At 48.6% G+C, this 20806-nt stretch overlaps 1 protein-coding gene across 1 annotated transcript in view; it reads right to left on the reverse strand.

Annotated features, from left to right (window-relative positions):
* The window catches only part of DSCAML1 (DS cell adhesion molecule like 1), a 320695-nt gene that overhangs the window by 13000 nt on the left and 286889 nt on the right, over positions 1-20806 (reverse strand). Inside the window, 4 exon segments of the mRNA XM_054693131.1 lie at positions 4836-4975; positions 12553-12708; positions 14694-14840; positions 17281-17521. Of these exon segments, the coding sequence (XP_054549106.1) occupies positions 4836-4975; positions 12553-12708; positions 14694-14840; positions 17281-17521 (684 nt within the window).

A 20806-nucleotide genomic window follows, 5' to 3' on the forward strand; every position in this document is an offset into this window, starting at 1 on the left:
GTGGTTTTACCAGTTGCTTTGATGAAAAGATTATGTTGCCTTGGAAACCAGAGGCTCAGATATTGAAATGAATTTGAGAAGCAGCTTTTGATAAGCGCTAGTTTGCAGACCTCCTGTCAGCCCCTTCCCTGGTACAGGCGGGATGGGGTTGACTTTCATTTTATTTTATTTTTTGGTCAGCCGCAGGGAAGGAAAAGGAGGACAGCACCAGGCCCTCTTTGAAATCAGGGCAGAAGTCGAGGGAGGGGGAGCAGCCCCCAGAACAGATGGGGGGCCCTGCGGCCAGAGGGAGCCAGTAATTAGTTATCTCTGCAGTCACGGGATCTTGCACACACACGCTGTCATGCACATGCTCACACACACTGGACATGTAAACCCACGCACACACGTGCCGAGGGACAGACCTCCAGACAGAAATGGGGTCACAGAGGGACATTCTCTGTGTCCCATAGGAGGGCTAAGGGGCCCAGTGACTTATGACAGGAGAAACATCCTTTTTGGTCCCCGGCTGGCTGCAGGGAAATGTTAGGGAGAAGGCACAGGCACCCCCAAGTCCACACAGAGTCCCTGGAGAATTCCCCCTCCTGCCTTTTTTCATGGAGGTCTGGCCTTGAACTCAGGAGGTCCGTGTGGCTGGCAGGAGGAGAGCCCCCCGCTGAGTCCTGCTAGCTGGGAAGCCCCTGGAAGCTATACTCTCTGGGGACACGTGTGTGTGTGTGTGTGTGTGTGTGTGTGTGTGTTTCACATCTGTGCATGAGTAGGGGGTGTAGTGGCTTCACACCTGCCAGCCCTTCTTACCAGGCATGTGACCCACAGCATCTCATGATTCCTGGGGCCTCAGTTTTGTCTGACAGCAACACAGCTCTGCCTACCCTGTGTGGTTACAGTGAGGCACAGATAAGACAGGGTGTGCAAGCCTTCTATAAGTTGGACATGTTCTTCTTTGTGCTTATTTTTCTCTGAGGGTAGAAGTCTATATGTGCACAGGTGGAGAAAAGTTGTGTACTTGCTTGTGTCAGTGTGGGCGTGAGTGTACATTCATGTTCACACAGGGCAGGAAAGATTTGGCTTCTTCTTTAAGTTATTGTATGTTATGCAGATCCTCAGTGCTTTCCTTTTAACCCAGATTCCCCAAGAACTTCTGAAATCACAAAAGCAAACAACTATATTCCCAAATAAAGTTTTAGTGGATTAAAGGTAAAAAAATATGAAAGAAGCTTTAGGTAAATTTATCTGTCTCACTAATCTCAACATAAAGGCAAAAATCATAAATGGACATGACTGATACATTCAAATTATAGAAAAAGGAAATCTACAGTATATAAAAAATAGAATTAAAAGATAAGCAATGAATACTGGCAAATATTTGCTACCTATATGATCAAAACCAGTTATTACCCTTAACATGTAAAGAGCACTCACCAGTCAATAAGGAAAAAAACCCCAAACAACCCAAATAAAAAATTGGACAAAGAACAAGAATCTTTGACAACTGGCCAAGAGGAAAAAACCAGCCAATAAACATATAACAATATCTCAAAGCACTATAACTCAAAAATCCTACCGGCAAAAATGAAAAAAATATAATATCTTGGATCAGCATAGTTGCACACTGGAGAAAAACTGGTACAAACTTTCTGAAGGGTAATTTGCAAAGGTATATGCAAACCTTAAGAATAAGCATATTCTGGGCCTCCCCTGGTGGCACAGTGGTTGAGCGCTGGGCTGCGAAGCTGCCCGCAGCCTCTGTAGCACCGGTTTGATCCCCAGCCGCCAGGCGAGGGTCCCACATGGCACGGCAGGCCTCTCCTGCTGTGCCCACTGCTCCCCTCAGCAGTGTATTTTGTCAGTCTGCCTGTTCTGTTCCCCGGTCTGGCTCTGGTGAATTCTCTCACCCTCCCATGCTACTGTCTATACCCAGTGCTTGTATAAATAAATAAATACATCTTTAAAAAAAGAAAAAAAGAATAGGCATATTGTTTGTGACCCAGGAATTCTTAAATTTACTATAAGAAAATAATAAAGCAAAATCATATGAAGAATGTTGAATGAGGGCTTCCCTGGTGGCTCAGGTGGTTGAGCGCAGCACTTTGAGGCTGTCTGCAGCCTCTGTAGCACGTGTTCGATCCTGGCTGGCTGGGGGGAAATCCACATGGCGCAGCAGACCTCACCTGTCATGCCCGCTGCTCCCCTCAGCAGTGTATTTTGTCACTCTGCCTATTAAGTTTCCCGCTCTGTCTCTGGTGAATCCTCTCGCCCTCCCGCGCATCTGGCCTGTACCCCAGTTCTTGTATAAATAAATAAAAAAAAATCTTAAAAAAAAGAATGCTGAATGAAGCATTATTGAAAATTTGAAAACAGACTGAATCTAGATTAACGGGGGACTGGTTAAATAGAGTATGTACACATAAGCAATCAAGATCATGTTTTAGAAGTGTATTTGATGGTGTAGTGAAGTGCCTCCATCACGGAAAATGCAGATAACATAACACTAGGTAACATTTAATTTTAGTCTTACATAAAAAGTCCATAAATATGTACAGATCAAAGACTGCAAGGCTATAAACCAACACATTGTTAGTTTTTATCTTTAGGGCATGAAAGTACAAGTAATTTTTACTTTTCTCTCTACTCCTTTATATATTTGCAGAGTTTTCTACAATAAAATTGACTTATTTGGATAATCAGAGAGAAAACCACAAACGTATTAACATGTTGCTAAGATTTCTAACAGAACTCAAGGCAGTGCTGGCCTCCCCAGGTTGAGACTGGCTGGGAGTCAGCACCAGTTTCCTGAATTGATTTATTTTGAGGAACACCCACCCCCACCCCCAGGCTGCTAGTGAGTCATTCTTGAATGTGCACTATTACATGTAGTGACCACACACACACACACACACACCCCAGGCTGCTAGTGAGTCATTCTTGAATGTGCACTAGTACATGTAGTGACAATGAAGTTCCAGGCACAGTTACGGCAGCTGAGCCGCTGCCGCTGTGTCCTCCCGGGTCCGGGGAGCCTCGGGAGCGGGATGGCTGAGCGCCATTTTTGCCTTCCCTGTGTGATGGAGGATGAGGGGCCGCCAGCATAGGACCAGCAGGCGTAGAGGTTCACACCTCCTCAAGCGGATGTCAGGATGGTGACAGACTTCTCATAAGGGGAGTCTAGACATGAGAGGGGCATGAGTGGGAGGAAGGAGGCACAGAAGACGTGGCCGAGAATGTTTATGGGAATGGGCACAGCCACACAACAATGGCAGGGCATCTGCACCGAACACCTGATGCCTGCAGACCCCAGGACACCAAAGTCTTCTCCCAAGTGGAAGCCCAGTGGGAAGGCCCCGCAGCAAAAGACACCGGTGAGCTCCCTCAGCAGCAGCCATCTGCACAGCTCCACACGGAAAACGCCCACACGTGCACCCTTGGAGAGCATGATGGGCGAGAGGTCGTGACACAATTGAGAAGGACACAGTTGAGAAGGACACCGAGTGAGTGAATGCCCTCTACACACAGCGCGATGGGTGCAAGTCACAATTCAACATCAAGTCGAGAACAACAGGCTGGACCAGCGGTCTGACTCCATTAACAGAATCCACAAAAAGAGGCCGTGCTAGTCTTGAGTCAGGCAAGAGGGTGCCCTAGCAGGGGAGGGTGGTGACAGGAAGGGGCACAGGGTCTCCGGGGGGTGTCGTGATGTGTGACACTCCCGGGTGTGTGTCGTGCCACCTCACGGAGGTGGGTACTCTCCTGGGCGAGTGGCCGTGAGGGCAGAGAGAAGATGGAGTCACTGAAAAGACGGTTCTGGGCTTTCCCTTTGGTGAGAGAACTCTTGCCTCACTGACCAAGAGCCAGGCCACCCCTGCCTGCAGGGTAATTCAGAAAGCAGCAAGCAGAGGAGGAGATGATGACGCAATCACCTAGCAATTGCAAGGCAGCTTTCTTGGCTGCCAGAAGCTTCTCTGCAGATGCTCGGACTGCTGTCAGATTTCAAGTTGCTGATGGAGGAAGCTGGCCTCCTCCCGCTCCTTGCTTCCCACGCCTGAGCACATCTGGACCATCCTTGTGGTCCTGGGGTGTGTGCCTCTTTGCCTCCCCCTCCCCAGACTGAGGGCAGGTCTTTGTGCCTCAACTAGGACAGGAGTGCCCCAGCGTAGCCACCAGGTCTGGTCGAGGGGCTGGGGATCAGAAAAGAGGCAGAGAGCAGGACGCGTACTACAAATACCGGTGCATAACCATCGACTTCTCTTTCCCCTCCACGGCCCCTCGAAGCCTCTGAGAACCAAGAGGAAGGGCAAGAGCTAGCCTGGGGTCACCTCCTCTGCTCCCGGGGTTTGGGTAGACATTGCAGCCCCCTCAGCTGGGAACCCACCAGAGCAAGATGTCCTGCCTTCTCCCAGCTGTCCCCCACCTCTTCTCCTGAGTGCAGTTGGTTCCATGCCAAGGAGGCCACCCAGGGTAGAGCTGCAGGGGCACCTCTGAACCCATGGGCGATGATGATAAGGGATTCGTCTCCTGGGGCCATGGCACAGCCAAGTCCCAGTCGACAGGTGCCCTCAACTCCTTTTCAGGTCTGCTTGGTTATGACCCTGAATCAAAGCAGCTCAGGGTCTGTGACAATTTTGTAGCCCCTGGAATAGAGGACTGACCCCAGAGGGGCCCTGGGTATGGCTTCAGCTATTCTTGGGATAAGAATGAGCCACTCCCTGTTCTTACCCACGAATCCAGGTAGGAGTGCAGACACAAGCAGCCCCAGGGCATAGCTTGGAAGCCAGCTGATATACTGGCGTTTTCCTTTCTCCTGTCCCCCTCATTCTTCCATTCTGAGCCCCACTTACCGGCTGGCCAGATCCAGGGCTGGAGCAGAAGATGGTGTACTTGCGGATCACCCCATTGGGCTTGGTGGGGGGGAGCCAAGACACAACAACGCTGCTGGCGGAGGAAGGGACAGCTTTGATGCCAGCAGGGGGACCTGGAACTGAGCAGGGAGAAGACAAGGTCAATTTATAGAGGGGAGGAGCATAGCCTTTGGGAAAGAATGTCAGGGTGGGGAGAATAAACCAGGTCAATCTGGGAGAGCTTTCTGGAGGAGGTGTCCCATGGTTTTGGTTTAAAGAGGGAGGTTCTAGCACAGCAAAGGGGTGAGAGGACAAAGCCCCTCATTTGGGTTTGTAACAAAGTCTCTGAGACAAGGCATTACAAGTGGCCAGCTGCAAAACTGTTTGACCAAGGACTTGGGACACACAGGAGAGAAACAGAATCCATGAAGAAGTCCTTGTGACACTATAACCCTAAACTGCCTCCTGCCCACCTTTCCCTGCATGCCTTTACTAACTACAGGTTAGTATTTAGGCCAGCTCTGCTGGTTACTCTGTTCTCTTTGACCTGTGAGCTCCTTGGGGCTGAGGACCCTAGAGACTCATGGAGCAGACCTCCTCTTGAATTCAGGTGGAGCTGGTGGTCAGCCAGTGGGTGGCTGTTTCTTGTCAAGTGCCGGGCGCTGCCCTGAGGATAATGATGGCTAAACTTATTTTCCGGAGGAAAAGTCTACCTATGAATTGGCTGGTAAATAAATCTACCCTGAGTGGACCCCAACTCATAGGGACTCTGAGATCTTGCTGCCCCCACCTCCAGGCTGCCTGGCTCGCTGGGACCCTGGAGGCTTCCTGTCCTCACACTCCTGTTCTCTCCCCTTCTGGGAGCTTTTAAGCTCCTGTGAGGATGGTGATGGTATCCTACTCAACTTATTTGATCTCTCTGAGCCTCAGTTTCCCCTACCTAATCAATGGACACAATAACTACCATATCCAAGGTTTGTAGTCAGAATTAGTGCCAGTGAAAATAAAGCACGGGTATATAAGACACTCAATAATTTGTAACAAGGATTAATTTTGCATTCCCTCCCCTGACTTTTGGCTTCTAGCACCTGCCTCATTTAAAAAACTATTTAACAAGTAGTCAATGGTTGTGGGTTAAATGGAGATCCAGTATCATCATCCATCAAGGGTCCTGAAGCCCAGGGCTGGCAATCATCCTGTCTCCCTCCTTCACCGTGACAGCCCGCCTCTCCACCTCTGCCAGGTGTCTTTACAGTTGTGGGCTGCAGGGGTCCATGGTCAGCCACTGGGGCCATTGTACTATTCAAATCACCTCTATCCTTGCATGTCTTCTTTCTTTATTTTTTAAAGATTTTATTTATTTTATTTATGCATACAAGAACCGGGTACAGTCCAGATGTGCAGGAGGGTGAGAAGATTCACCAGAGACAGAGTGGGGAGCAGAACAGACAGACAGACCAAAGTACACTGCTGAGGGGGCCAGTGGGTGAGACAGGAGAGGTCTGCTGTGCTATGTGAGACTCTCCCCTGCCGGCCGGGAATCGAACCCGCGCTGCAGAGGCTGCGGACTGCTTCACAGTGCTGCACTCAACCCGCTCCACCTCCAGGGAGGCCCTTTGTCTTATCAATTATTAAGAGGTATGTTGACATCTCCCACTATGATTGGGATTTGTCTATTTGTCCTTGCAGTTTGGGGGATTTTCCCTTTTATTGACTATGAGATTACGCTATTAGGTTCATACAAACCTAGAACTGGGTTATTTGTATTTAATAAATAGAATCTTTTATCATAACAGAGTCCAGCTTCATCTCTAGCAATGCTTTTTGTCTTACAGCATACTCCATGTGTTATTAATATTCCAGTTTCCTCGTACCCAGTTTGACACGGTATGACTTTTATCTTTTTCCATCCTTTTACGTTGAACCTTTCCATACATTTTTGTTGTTTTTGAGGTAACAATGGTTTAGAACACTGTATATGATTTAGGTTCACACATCTTCAGATGTATGTTACCACACCTCCAAGCACCTATAATCTTCACCACAGACCATTGGGATCCCTGCCTCCTTTAATCTCCACCCCCACAATCCCACTCTAGTAGCCTCAATTCTGCAGTCTTATTTCTAAGATTATTTTTATCTGTTGCTTTGTTTCTCTATATTCCACATATGAAATCATCTGGTATTTGTCATCTCCCCTGGACTTATTTCACTTAGCATAATCCCTTCCAGCTCTATCCATGTGGCAAATGGCAAGATTTCATCCTTTTTTTTTTTTATAGCTGAGTAGCAGTCCTTTGTATATATATATATCCACTACATCTTCCTGGTCCACGTCCCTGTCATTGGGCGCTCGAAACTCTTATGTTTTAGATGTCTCCTAAAAACAGCACATATTTGGGTTTTACTTCATTATTAGCCAGTCTGGCGGCCTTTATCTTTTAATTGGAGTATTTAGTCAATTTGTCTTAACACAGTTACTGATATATTTGGGGTTAATATAGTAAACCATATATTGTAAATATAAGCCATAATATAAACCATATTTAATACATTAAACCCCTATTCCTAAACACTTTCTGTTCCACCTATTCTGTTTTCCTTTTTCTTTTCTTCACCGCCTTAGTATGGATTGAACATTTAAAAAATACTCTATTTCCCACATCTCAATTAGTTTGGCTATTATACAATCTTTCACTACTCTAAGTGGTTTCTCAACAGATTACAACATGAATCTTTCACTCACCAAAGTTTAATATCATTAATTGGCATTTTCCTTTTCAGACAATGCAAGAGATTAGGACTTCCATTTACTCTCTCAATTTTATATGGCATTGTTGTATATATTAATTCTGTATATATTTGAGACTCTCCTCAAGATTACGAGATCATCACTATCTTATGCAATCAGTATTAATCCATTAATATTAATTAATCCATATTTATACATCTAGTCACCATTTAATTGTTCTTCTTTCCTTCCTGCATCTCCGAGCTTCCACGAAAGATCACATGTCTCTTAGCTAAAAAGAACACCCTTTAATATTCCTCTAAAGCAGGTGTGTTGGTGATAAATTCAGTTTTTCCTCATTGGAGAATATCTATTTCATCTTAACCTTAAGGAATATTTTTGGTAGGCATAAAGCCATAAGCTGATAATGATTTCCCCCACATCCTTTATACTAGTGTATTGTTTCCACCATTTCTAATAAGTTACCTGACATTTTAACTGTTGCTCCTAATCAGCTTTTCCCCCTATAGTTGCTTTTAAGATTTTTCTCTTTGTCTCTGTTTTTTAGCAGCTGTATTATGATGAGTTTAGGTGTGGATCTCCTTTAAGTTATTGCTGATGGAGTTTGTAGTTTCTTGCATTTGTGGCTTGATGTCTTTCATTAGTTTGAAAAAATTTCAGGCATTTTATCTTCTACCTCATTGTCTCTCTCCTCTTCTTTGAGGTTTCTTCTCACATCTTCTTTGTTGATATTCAGAATGTTGTCCATGGGTCACCAGCAATGTTACCTGGGAGCATGTTAGAAATGCAAAATCTCAGGTTCCACCCTAGACCTACTAAATCAGAATCTGAATTTTAACATGCCCCCAAGTGACTTGTCTGCACAGTAAAGTTTGAAATTTCTGCTCTATGTCTCTTGTTTTTTTTTGCTCTTGATTCATCTGTCTTTCTGTCCATTGGGTATGTCCTTCTGACCTATCTTTCACTTTACTAGTTATCTCTTCAGTGTCTAGCTGGTTATTAGACCTATCCACTGCATTCTTAATTTCAAGTGTTAGTAGTTTTTGTTTATAGATTTTTCCATTTGTTGGTTTAAAATTCTCTTACAAATTCAGTCTTGTTAAGAATGATTTTGATCAAGTCCATATTTAATAAAACCCATGTTGTGAGTTTAAGACCTTGCAGGTCTCTCTTTTTTTTTTTTGGTCTGTTTTATCCCTGTTGACTTTTGTTCATTTGTCCCTATTATTTTTCATTGTGTGTCAAATATAGTATTGGCAAAGTTGTTTGTAGAAATAATATGAGGCCTCAGATAATATAATCTTCCTAAGGAGAAAGTTCATGTTTGCTTCTGATAGGCACCTGAAATCATGGGCACTTCCAACCTGGGGTCACCTGGATCTCATATCCAGGATCTGAAGCTGAGTGGTCACTTTTGGTTCACTTTTAACCCTAGAGTGATATCCTTCTCAGCTCAAAGTGAGGGTGTTCATCAGATAGATCCGCATACCCTTGTCTTCCTAGTGGTGCTCAGCTCTCAGCCACTGCCCCAGCTTCAGCAAGTGTCCCTCAGGGTAATACCTGTTCCAAGTGCCAGGCTCACCTCCTGGGCCTCCAGTCTTGTATGGATCCTGGCCCAGTAGTTCTCTCCTGCCAGCTGTCTGATCCTTCCAGAAGGTGTTTTAAAAACATTCCTATCAAGATTTTGTGGTGAGGGTGGTTTTGGGTTATCTAATCCACCATTACTACAAGTGGAGATCCTCTGATATGTTCCTCTTAACTTGTTTCCTCTGTTCTCTTCACCCTCACACACCTAGCACACACCTTCCTCTGCTCTGCCAAGAAGCCCACAGATACTAACAGGTCTCTGACACTAGTCCTTGTCCCCAACCCCGTGATCAATTAGCGCCCCCCCCCCACTTCACAGTTTACTTTTCTAAAACAATGGCCTAGTTGAGTCTCTTCCTGAATGAAAGATCTTTAAAGTGGTCTAAAATCCAATTCAACTTTGCACTCTGAGGGCAGGTGGTGAGGTCTGACATTCATAGGGGAGGTGAAGAGTCTGCAAGAGTTTGCAGTGGATGAACTGAGTCCAGTCATGCCAACCTGAAATCTAGCTCAGATTGAGAGAGTTGGAGTTAAGAAATGAGTTCAAATTTATCTATGTGCATTTCTCTTGTTATTATTTTTTGCTTTAAGTTCCTTGATAATGTTTTTCTTTGGGAAAAAAAAAAGCAAAATCCTAAGGGGTGGAGTTATGTAGAGTCACAGTGTCTTCAGTTCGGGACAGCAGCCCAAGGTCCATGGCAGAACAAGAACTGGAAGATGGACCAGTCAGCTGAGTGACCACTGTTATGACTGCCACTGAGTCGGAGCAGTTGGTGTGTTGGCAACGTTGTCTGCTACCCACTTGCCATCATTCCTTTCTATTCCTTGCCAACAGAGTCTCTCTTTAGTTCAGGTGCCCATGCTCCTCCACCCTACAGGAAAGGTCGTCTCCCTCACCTACACCAGTGGATTACCATATTGGGGTAAATCAGCCATGACCATTCCTTTTCCCTTTTGGTGATTGGATTAGCTAGGCGCATATTACTCCACTTTTCCCAATGGAAAAGGAGGAAGTTTCTGGAAAGAAAGCTTTCTTTCATGACCAAGAGAGGCACACCCCTAGAAGAGACCGCCTCTCTTGCTCTGAACTCTGTCTTGTCTGGTGTGAGGCCTGGAGCTGCAGTCACCTGGACATCCTGGGAGGAACCGCTGATGTGCTGAGGATGGTAGAGCAGAGAGAGGGGAGCCACTGAGTTAAACAACCCCAGAGCTCAGCTAGTGGTGCTCAGCTCTCAGCCACTGCCCCAGTTTCAGCGAGTATCTCAAGACTCGTCTCAAGACTCAAGGTTTCTTGTTAGGTGTGGCTATAAGTGTGCTTTTGCTTAAATCTTTTTTAAAAAATTATATTACTTAAAGCCAAAGTTTCCTAACCGACACTAATGGTAGGATGGAAAGTATCGAGGATACAGAGGCGAGAGAGCCTTGATTTGCCACTTGTTACCCGAGTGACCTGCAGCAAGTTGCTTTAGCTCTCAGGCCTCGGTTTTCATACCTCTAATATCAAAGTAATAATGATTTCATAGATCTAGTGGGTGGGTTAAATCATGCTTATGATAGCACCTCATTTATAAGTGATGATGGCTGTTCTGGATGAGACCTGACAGTGGGTCCCTTCTGGCTGGCTACCCTTTGGGGACACCGATCCTTCAGGGGCATCTGGATCCACTGGAAGCAGTCACTTTATTGCCAGCATCTTGGTAGCCACAGAACATTACTGCTGGCTAGCACGTGACATTTAGAGGGGTTCTACAACTGTCTTGCTTCTCATAACAACTTGATGAGGTAGCACTATCCCCATTTGTCACAGGGAAACTGAGGCTCAGAAAGGTTAAATGACTTGCCAATAAATGACAGGGCTGGGCATGCACTTCCATGGGATTTTCCAGTGTCCTCCCTGTGGCTCTGTGTAGGCTTTCTAGGGAGGAGGGTTGAGAGATCCCTGCAGGGAGGGACTGTGCCCCAAGACCTTTGGGTTCCCTTGCAGGGCCATGCTGTGGTCAGATAAATATGTGGAGGTGCTTATGGCTCAGACTTTGTCTCAGAATAGGACATGAGTCGTCTCCCCAGGTCATTATCAGAGACCAGGAAGTTGCCTGTGTGTATGACCCTGAGGCCCTGGAAGGGCCAGACTCCAGCGCCATTACTGTCGGTCTCACCCCAGAGCAGGTGGCTCTGCCAGGAGCTCTCCCAGGTGATCTTGACTCAGGGATTAAGGAAAAGTAGGCCAGGCAGGTTGGTAAATATTTAATTGCTTAGAGCTAAAGGGAGGGGGGAGGGCTAACCTGATGGGAAGGGAGGGCTTAGGGAGAGTGGGGAGCATAAGCTGAGCTGGAGCTGGCCCAGCCCCCACATTCTGGACCACACTGGAAACCATCATCACCTTTAGCCCCAGTTGCTTCTTTTCAAGTCTTCTAACCCTTCCAGCCCTCTGCTAAATTGTTTCAATAGGACCTAGATGGAGGGTCTCGGTAGCCTTTGAAGAGATGGAGGCCGAGTGGGAAAGAAACCATATCTGTGATGACTGTAGCACCAGCCAATCTGTACACGAACAGCTCTGATAACAAAATAGCGCCAGCTCAGAACCTCGAGAGCCAACTAAGCGGTGAGGTGGGTGGAGCGAGGAAGAAGGCACAAGGGGCTGGAGGCAGGAGCCGGAGCTGCTCCGGGGCACATGAGGCACGTCCTGCATGCGAGCTCCTAGTGGACGAAGCCCTGGAGTTGCGGCTCCCAGCCTGGCTGCTCTGACTTAGCTCCTAGCCTCTCCTCTGCCCTGATTTTGTCACTCTACCCTTGAGCTTTGGCTGCTTAGCTCTGGTTTCCCTCCCATGAAGAGGGGCTTCATGGGATGTCCCCAAAGGGTATACAGCCCCTTTCCCCCCGGAGAGGCCCTGGCACACCAGGGTCTAGGCCTGCCCATTCTGGGACCTTTGCAGGGTGACCGCCAAGTTCCTAAGGCAGAAGTATGGGGTAATGCTCCTGATTTCCCCTATCCCAACCCTCTGTATCCAGAAGAAACCAGGCTGAACCCTGGGGATGGGTGGGGGGTGGTGGTATGTGTGTGTGTGTGTGTGTGTGTGTGTGTGTGTGTGCGCGTGCAGCTGCCACAGAAAGGCTTCTGTGGGGGTAGGGGTGGGAAGAGAGGCTTCATCTAGCTCTCAGCCCATGCTGCTCATATGTCCACGCGTGAGCCACAGACCTATGCTCTTCCAGGGCCAGGCCCAGAGTACACAAAGCCACCCTACAGCAAATCAGAGGGACAGCAGGAAAAATGGCTCTGTCCTCACCCTTCTCCTGGGGAGGGGCGAGCAGAGGGTGGCTCAAGGACAGAGCTCAGCACCAGGCTGCGGGGCACCAGGCCGGCAGGCAGAGCAGACTCACCGTCCTCCTTGGTCTGGATGTAGAGCACGCCACTGCGCACGCCGTCCCCCGCCTGGGTGTAGGCCAGCACCTGCACGCTGTAGTTGGTGAACTTCTCCATGCCGCGCAGCTCCACCCGCTCCCGCGTGGTGGTGATGTTCTGCATCTCGCCCCACTCTGCGGGAGACAGCGGTCTAAGCGCAGCCCAGCCTGGCCAGGTCCCAGCCCCCAGCCCGGGGCCCTGGCCTCCTTCCCTTCGCCAGCCTGGGCATCCGTCTGGCCCACTCCCCTGGGCTCAGACCTTCACTCCATGGGGACGGATTTGGGGTACTGCCCCGCAGTCACATCACTTCCCAAGTGACCTACCCAAGGTGAAAGGCATCAGCCCCAGAAGACCTTGAACCAACTTCAACTTGGTATTCATCCTTTTGAATACCTCCATGTTTCCATCTTTCCAAGCAACAATTCTCCCTTGTCTACCCAACGCCCTCTCCAGGAGTGGCTGGGACTGGAGCACGGGACTGTCAGCCGCCATGAGCCTCGCCACCCCAGTGCCTCCTTGGGCTCGCAGGTCTCCCTAGACAGTATACCCACCCGGGGGCCTGTTGACAGTGCTCGCACCAGGCTGCCCCGGATCCTGGCCCTCAGGAGTTAAGGGTCAGGGTAGCCCATTACCTTCTCCCCACCACTGAGGATACCCTCCCTGCAGAGAACTTGCGGGGGGAAGAGAGGGAAGGGCTGGCAGGGCCACAGCCAGAAAGGGCCAGGCTTTCCTCAGGCTCAGCACCTACCACTCCAGCTCTGCCAAGGAACTTGCTGTAGACTCTGAAAGAGCTTAGGGAGAGGCTCCCACAGGAGGGCCAGGGTCTTAGAAGGAGGAAGCGTGACAGCTTCCTGAGCTGACAGCTCTCCCACTGGGACACTGGCCAAGGATGGGCCTTATCAGAGGTGAGTGCCTGCAAACCCACCCCGGCCCTTGGCACAGCAAGGGTCTGTGGCCGGCCAAGGGCTCAGCCAGGGGAGGGCAGCAGCCTGCCAGGTTCAGCTGGAGAGAAGGCTGTGCCCATCTTGAGGGGACGGTCAGGGTGGGGATGAAGTCTCGGAGGGGAAACTTCAGCAGCACCTCCCTTTCCCAGCAGGTCAGAAAACAGCGTAGACCTGTCCAGAGGAGACCCGAGAAGGGGTGGTCTTTGGAGATGACAGAGGCCCGTGCTGGCCTCATGGGAAAGGGGCTGGGCTCGGAAGCCCAAAGGCTTAAAAAGGAGGAAGCAAGTTCTGGAAAATGCAGGGTGACCCTTACCGTGCTCAGCAAAAAACCTGTGAGGCTGTGTTTGAGCAGCTCACAGCATGAGAACACAGGGGGTCTTCCTAGACCACACCCCATGCTCCAGGTCTCTTGCCTTGGCAGGGGTCGGAGAGGCGGGAGCAGGGAATGGCGTCTCCTGTGGGCAGCATGTCTGAGCACATTCCTGGCTAGGGGAGCTGACCTGCAGCTTGCGCACTGCAGACTGTGAGGTTTCTGTGACACCAGGGGCAGGGGCTTGGTGGGTTTGTGGGGGCCACACAGCCTGTGTGGACTGGTGCATCCCACGGGAAGGACGACATCCAAAGGGCTGAGCCGCTGTCTTGGTTTTTCCCTAGCTACCATTCCTGCCTCCAGCTCCACTGTCTCCTTCCTCCAAGTCCTGGGTGGCTCATCTGCACAGATCCCATGGGGACCTGCTTTTGGGGACCCTGCTTCTCCTCCTGGCCCTCAAGCCTAGGTGGTAAATGTTTCCTGCTGGTCCCAGGAGCCCCACTGCTCCTAGCTCCTGAAAGTAGCCCCCTCATTAAACTCTCTGTAATGGCCCATTTTGTGCCAACTGCTCCTGCTGGGACCCTGGCAGATATGACAGAAAGGCCTAATATCTACACTTACATTACAAGAGCAAATATGCCTCTACTGCCCTCAGCCACTCGCAAGCCTACTACTGTCTAGGAGCAGCTGCTGTCACCCTGCCCAGAGGTGAGCCTGTTGGCCACCACCCACTGGCCCCTGAGAGGGGGCTGCACTTCCCTGCACATCCCACGGGGATGCTCAGCTCTAATGAAGCGTGGATGCAGACCCCCGCTGACCTTGTGCCTCTTGCCCCCAGACCAGCCTCTGTTGCCAGCAGACTCACCCCCATCAACGTAGAGGGACCAGAAGATGACCCGATAGCCTTTGAGGACGCCATTGAGGGTGCTGCGTGGGGGTTCTGACCAGGAGATGACGGCCACGTCGGACGTGATGGACAGAGCCCGGACGTTCTCGGGAGGCTGGCTGGGCACTGCATGGACAGGGGAGAACCGAAGGGCCCAGTCAGGGAGGCACAATGCAAGGTGCACACATCCTGTTGCTCAGAGGCACTTGAGTCAGACACTTGAGTCAGAGGCACTTGAGTCAAACACTCAGCGCTGCTCGTGTTTGGGCTGGGCTGGCATAGAAGCAGACGTCTTTACCCACTTGCTCCTTGCTCTCTGGATGGCACATTGCTAGTCCTGGGGGACTGGGGGACAAAGAGGGACTGGGAGACAAAGGGGTGAAGACTGGGGGACAAAGGAGTGAACTCGGGGAATCCACCAGTGGGCACCAACAACAGCCCAGCAGGCTCCGTCTGCAGAAGTAACAGAACCTGGATGGCCCCCACCTGGCCCAGCAGGTGTCTGTCTGCGCCTGACGGCCTTATCTGATGGCTGCCAGCCCTTCTGTTGTGCATCTGACCTGAGGGTCCGAGTCACAGGGTCTGCTTTTAGGGAGCTTTGTCCTTGTGCCAAGAGAGGAAGGAAGAGAAGGGGACCCCAAAGAACTCCAACAAATAGGAAAAGAGTTTCTACCCACAACTTCAGGGCATTTGTGCACGGGACCAGGCCAAGATGCCTCAGAAGACGGGAAAACACCCTCTGAGGCCAGCTTAGGTGGACCATCTGCCTGTAACCCTCTCCCTTTGGGAACTATCTTTGAGCCTAAGTCCTGCCCTCCTGGCTTGGCCCTGGTGCACCCTGACCTTTTTGAGATGACAGATGATGGGGACATCAGGGTCCAGCATCACCTTGGCTAAGGAGAACTTGGGTGGCCCTTCCTGCTGGAGCCGGGCAAAGGGAAGTCATTCCTTAGCTCACTTGACTCTGAGTGGGAGAGAGGAGGCACAGGCTGGATGGAAGGTAATTAGATCCCACTGCCCCACAAGAGGCAACTCTAATTTTTATGAGCATTTAAATGATAATACATCATCCTAACGATCCTCTTTGAGAATGATTATTGTTTCATATTACTTAGGTGTAAAAATATAAGCACCATGTAATTAGGGACCCAGTGTAATAAACTAATACAGATCGCCCGTTCGAACAAAATGAAGGTAATATAATTATGGAAAAGACACTATTGCTAAAGCAGGGGCCCTTGAATACCCCAGGAGGAGTGCTAATATTGCCAGGAAACGATCAGGATCTGACAGGCTAACGAGGGCCTTAATTAAGTATGAAAAACTGCTGAGCAAATATGGCTGGAAACTTTCTTCCCCTCTCCTCCTTTGTTTTAAAAATGACTCCATAGCCCATGCCGAAGTCTCCATGTCTCGCTGTTGGAAATTCCAACCCCCTTCACCCCATAGCAGGGGAGCTGGGGTCCCGATGGAGGCCAAGGGCAGGGACGCCTGGCTGTGTCCTGGCATGGCCGTGGGGGATGGGAGCTCAGCCCTGGGTGGGGCATGCTGGTGAGGACTTGGGGCAGCTACACCCCCTGGATGGGCCTGCAGGGAGCATCCTGCACCCAGCCTCTTAGAGCTCATCCAGTCTTGCTCCCAAGCCAAAGGCTAACAACAAAAGGTGACATAGAAAGATATAGATTTGGGTCAGGCCTGGGTTTTGTTCTGAGCTCTGTTCTTTACTATATAGGCTACTTGGGACAGGTTATGGGACCCCGCTAGTCTTAGCTACCTTCATGGGTAATGACCTAGCTGGCAGCGTGGTGGTTCTCACAGGTGCTCCCTGCACCCACAGCACCAGCGTTGCTTGGGGATTTATTCAAAATGCAAAGTCTCGGCCTCCATCCAGAGCTCCTGCAGCAGAAGCTCTGGGGGTGGGCCCTGCAATCTCTTCCCAGCCCTTTAGGAGATCCTGTTGCACGCTCAGGTTAGGGAACCACTGTGTTATAGCTCTGCTCGTGGTTAGCACTGGTGGCACTAAGAGATGACAAGCTCATCTTCCTCAACGTTGTGGCCAGCATCATGGAGGGGAAGGTGCCAGTGGGAGCAGGGGTGAGGGGCTGGGGATCAGAATTTTTATAGCTCCCCTGATAATTCTAATGTGTACCCTAAATGAAGAACCATCTGTATGAGCTAATCTAGTCTTAGGGGTTTCTGACCTGAGTGTGTGCATTTTCTCCTTCCCAAGGGTGTGTGCATTTTCACAGGACCAAGCAGGGAGAGGCCATTGTTTAAGCTAAAGGAATGACTATCTAATGATGAAACGCTGGTACTCTGAACAGCAATGCCTCGTGCTCCCAGAGTAGTCAGTTCCTTCCCTCTGTTGGGGGCAGGATAAGATTCAGCTACAGGTTATAATCTCAGACCCTGGCTTGTTTCGGGAGCATGAAGGAAGCTTGAGATAATGTTGTTGGGTGACTGTGACAATGCCCCCCAGTCCTGTCTCTGGGGTGGGGCATTGAGGGCCATGTTGCCTCTCTCAGCAACCCCCCCACCCACCCCTGCCCTCTGCAGGTGCCCTTACCATCCTCCAGGGTGGTGGCATTTATCTCGCTGGACGAAGGCCCAGTGCCTGCCCGATTGAAGGCCTGGACCACTACCCCGTACTGGGCGAACTTCTTGAGGTTGTCCAGGGTGTAGACCTCGCTGTCCCCAGTGGCCTTCATCTCCACGATGCTGTACTGCCCATTGCTGCCAGGGCTGTTCTCTCTGTAGCCGATCTGGTAGCCCCGGATGACGCCGTTCTGCAGCTCCTTCTTGGGCGCCTGTGAGGATGGGGTGAGAGGGAGAGGAGATGGCACGGTGACACTCAGATAACACGCTTAAAGTTCAAGTCAGACAAGGCACTCCTCTGCTCTCAGCCCTTCAAAGGCTCCAGCTCACTGGGAGTTACAGAACCACGTGATCTGACCCCCACAGCCTCTCAGACCCCCCCTCCTCTGCCTGTGTTCAGCACGCAGCTTCCGTGCTGTCCACACCTGGCGCGTCCTGACTCTCCTGGGACAGCTTCTCACCTCTGCAGCACTCGTGCTGAAATGCCCCCTTCCTAATGAGGCCTGCCCGAGGCTGCCCTCCGCGGTCTAGTACGCCTTCCATTTCTCCCGGCTTTATTTTGCCTATAGCGCTGAGCCACCTGACTTTGCCTGTGCTTTACTTGTGCGTCTGATTGTCCGCATCAGAATGGAAGCACCACAGGATGAGCAGTGTTGTTTCATTTACTTCTTGACTCTGCGTGTCTAGAATGGCGCCTGGCAATGCGTGCTTATTGAATGGATGGGCGGATGGATGGATGGATGGAGGGATGAAAAGGGATACCATTTGGCATGGACTAAGGGGCCTGGGAGAAATAGGACAGCAGACTAAAAGTAACTGAAAAGGTCCTTCCAAAAGCAATATACAGATTCAATGCTATTCCAATCAAAATTTCAATGTCATTCTTCAAAGAAATAGAACAATTATTGATGAAATTCATATGGAATCACAAAAACCCCGAATAGCCAAAGCTCTCCTGAAAAAAAAAGAAGGGAATGGAGGCATTACACTCCCAGACTTCAAACTATACTACAAAGCCATAATCATCAAAACTGCATGGTATTGGAACAAGAACAGACATACAGACCAATGGAATCGAATAGAAAATCCAGAAATAAATCCACAGATTTATGGTCAACTAATCTTTGACAAAGGAGCAAAGACTATGCATTGGAGCAAAGAAAGTTTGTTCAATAAATGGTGCTGGGAAAACTGGGTCGCTACATGCAAAAGAATGAAGCTTGACCACTACCTCACACCATACACAAAAATCAACTCAAAATGGATTAAAGAACTAGACATAAGACCTGAAACCATAAAATATATAGAAGGAAATATAGGCGAAACACTACGTGATCTGCACATCAAAGACATCTTTACAGACACATCACCCAAAGCAGTGATAGTGAAGGCAAAGATAAACAGCTGGGACTACATCAAATTAAAGAGCTTCTGCACAGCAAAAGAGACAATAACAAAAACAAAGAGAAACCCCACCAACTGGGAGAACATTTTTGCACCCAACACTAATGATAAAGGACTGATCACAAAAATCTGCAAAGAGCTGATGAGACTCAACAAAAACAAAGAAAATAATCCAGTCAAAAAATGGGCAGAAGCATAAAAAGAAACTTCTCTGAAGAGGAAATGCAAATGGCCAACAGGCATATGAATAAATGTTCAACATCACTTGTAATCAGGGAAATGCAAATCAAAACTACAATGAGATACCATCTCATACCAGTGAGAATGGCACATATTAAAAAAACTAGCAACAACAAATGCTGGCGAGGGTGTGGAGAAAAAGGAACTCTTCTGCACTGTTGGTGGGAGTGCAAACTGGTCCAACCACTGTGGAGAGCTGTGTGGAGATTTCTGGACCTACTAAACATAGAGCTTCCATATGATCCAGCAATTCCACTCTTAGGTATTTACCCAAAGGACACAGAAACATCAATTCCAAAGAACACCTGCACCCCTATGTTTATAGCAGCACTGTTTACAATAGCTAAGCTTTGGAAACAACCCAAATGCCCAAAAATAGATGACTGGATCAAGAAGATGTGGTACATATATACCATGGAATATTACTCAGCATTCAAAAAAGATAAACACATGCAATTTGCAGCAACATGGATGGCGCTGGAAGGGATCATGCTCAGCGAAATAAGCCAAAAAGAAAAAGAAAAATACCGGATGGTCTCACTCATAGCAGGAATCTAGAAAACTTAAATAAGGGACCAGGAAAATGAATAACTATAAGAAAGTGAAAATCAAAATCAACAAAAAACTATGAACCAGAGACACTTTTAGGGGGCGGGGGCGGGAGGGGAGGGATTGGGGTCAGAATGGGGGCTGCAATTGTATGGGAATATAACAATAAAATTTATAAAAAAAAAATTAAAAAAAAAATAAAATGTATAAGGATATACATTAAAAAATCAAAATTATAATAACAAAAGTTTGGGAGTAGGAAGCATAAAATAAAAATGTAAATGCAAAAAAAAAAATAAAAAAAATAAAACTGGGAGAATACAGACAAAAAAAAAAAAAGTAACTGAAAAGGGAGGTGGGCAATTAGTTTGAGTAAAAAGAGATCCCTGAGAGACCCTGAGTATGGCCATTATCAAATAATGGAAAAATGAGGCATCCCTGGTGAGACAAGGGGTTAAGACGCAACCTATGAAGCTATCTGCAGCCACTGCAGCATGAGTTCGATCCCCGGCCAGGGAGGTGACCCACATGGTGCAGCAGACCTCTCCTGTCTCGCCTGCTGCTCCCCTCAGCAGTGTATTTCAGCAGTCTGCCTGTTCTGTTCCCTGCTCTGTCTCTGGTGGATCCTCTCACCCCCCCACACTTCTGGCCTGTACCCCAGTTCTTGTATATATAAATAAATATTTAAAAAAAATGAAAAATGACAAGTGTTGGCAAGGATGTGGAACAACTGGAATCCTTGCACACTGCTTGCGGGAGTGGAAAACTCTTTGGTGGCTCCTCAAAACATTAAATAAAGAATTACCATGGGATTCAGCAATTCCACTCCTTGGCATAAATACTAAAAGACTGAAAATAGGATATCTGTGTACCCATGTTCAGAACAGCATTACTCATAATAGCCAAAAGGTGGAGGCAACCCAAGTGTCTGTTGATGGATGACTGGTTAAACAAAATATGTCCTAGACATGCAGTGAAATAGGACTTAGCCTTAAAAAAACCTGACATTCCAACGCATGCTCCAACATGGATGCGCCTTGAAAGCATGCAAAGTGAAATAAGCCAGACACGTGAGGACACACATCATATGATGCAACTTCTATGAGGCGCTTGAAAGAGACAAATTGTCAGAGACAGAAGGTCGAATGGCAGCGCTGGGGCTGGGATGGGTGTTGCGCCAGCGCAGTTTCCTTCTGGATCACGACAAAGCCCGGGGGATGGTGGTGATGCTCACACGGCACGTGAGAACACTCACCGCCACTGCAATGGGCATGGAAACGTGGTTAAAATGGTCCATTGTATGG

The sequence above is a fragment of the Talpa occidentalis genome, unplaced genomic scaffold (genome assembly GCF_014898055.3).
Source record: "Talpa occidentalis isolate TD23 unplaced genomic scaffold, MPIMG_talOcc4v2.1 talOcc4.12, whole genome shotgun sequence".
Classification (NCBI taxonomy): Eukaryota; Metazoa; Chordata; class Mammalia; order Eulipotyphla; family Talpidae; genus Talpa; species Talpa occidentalis.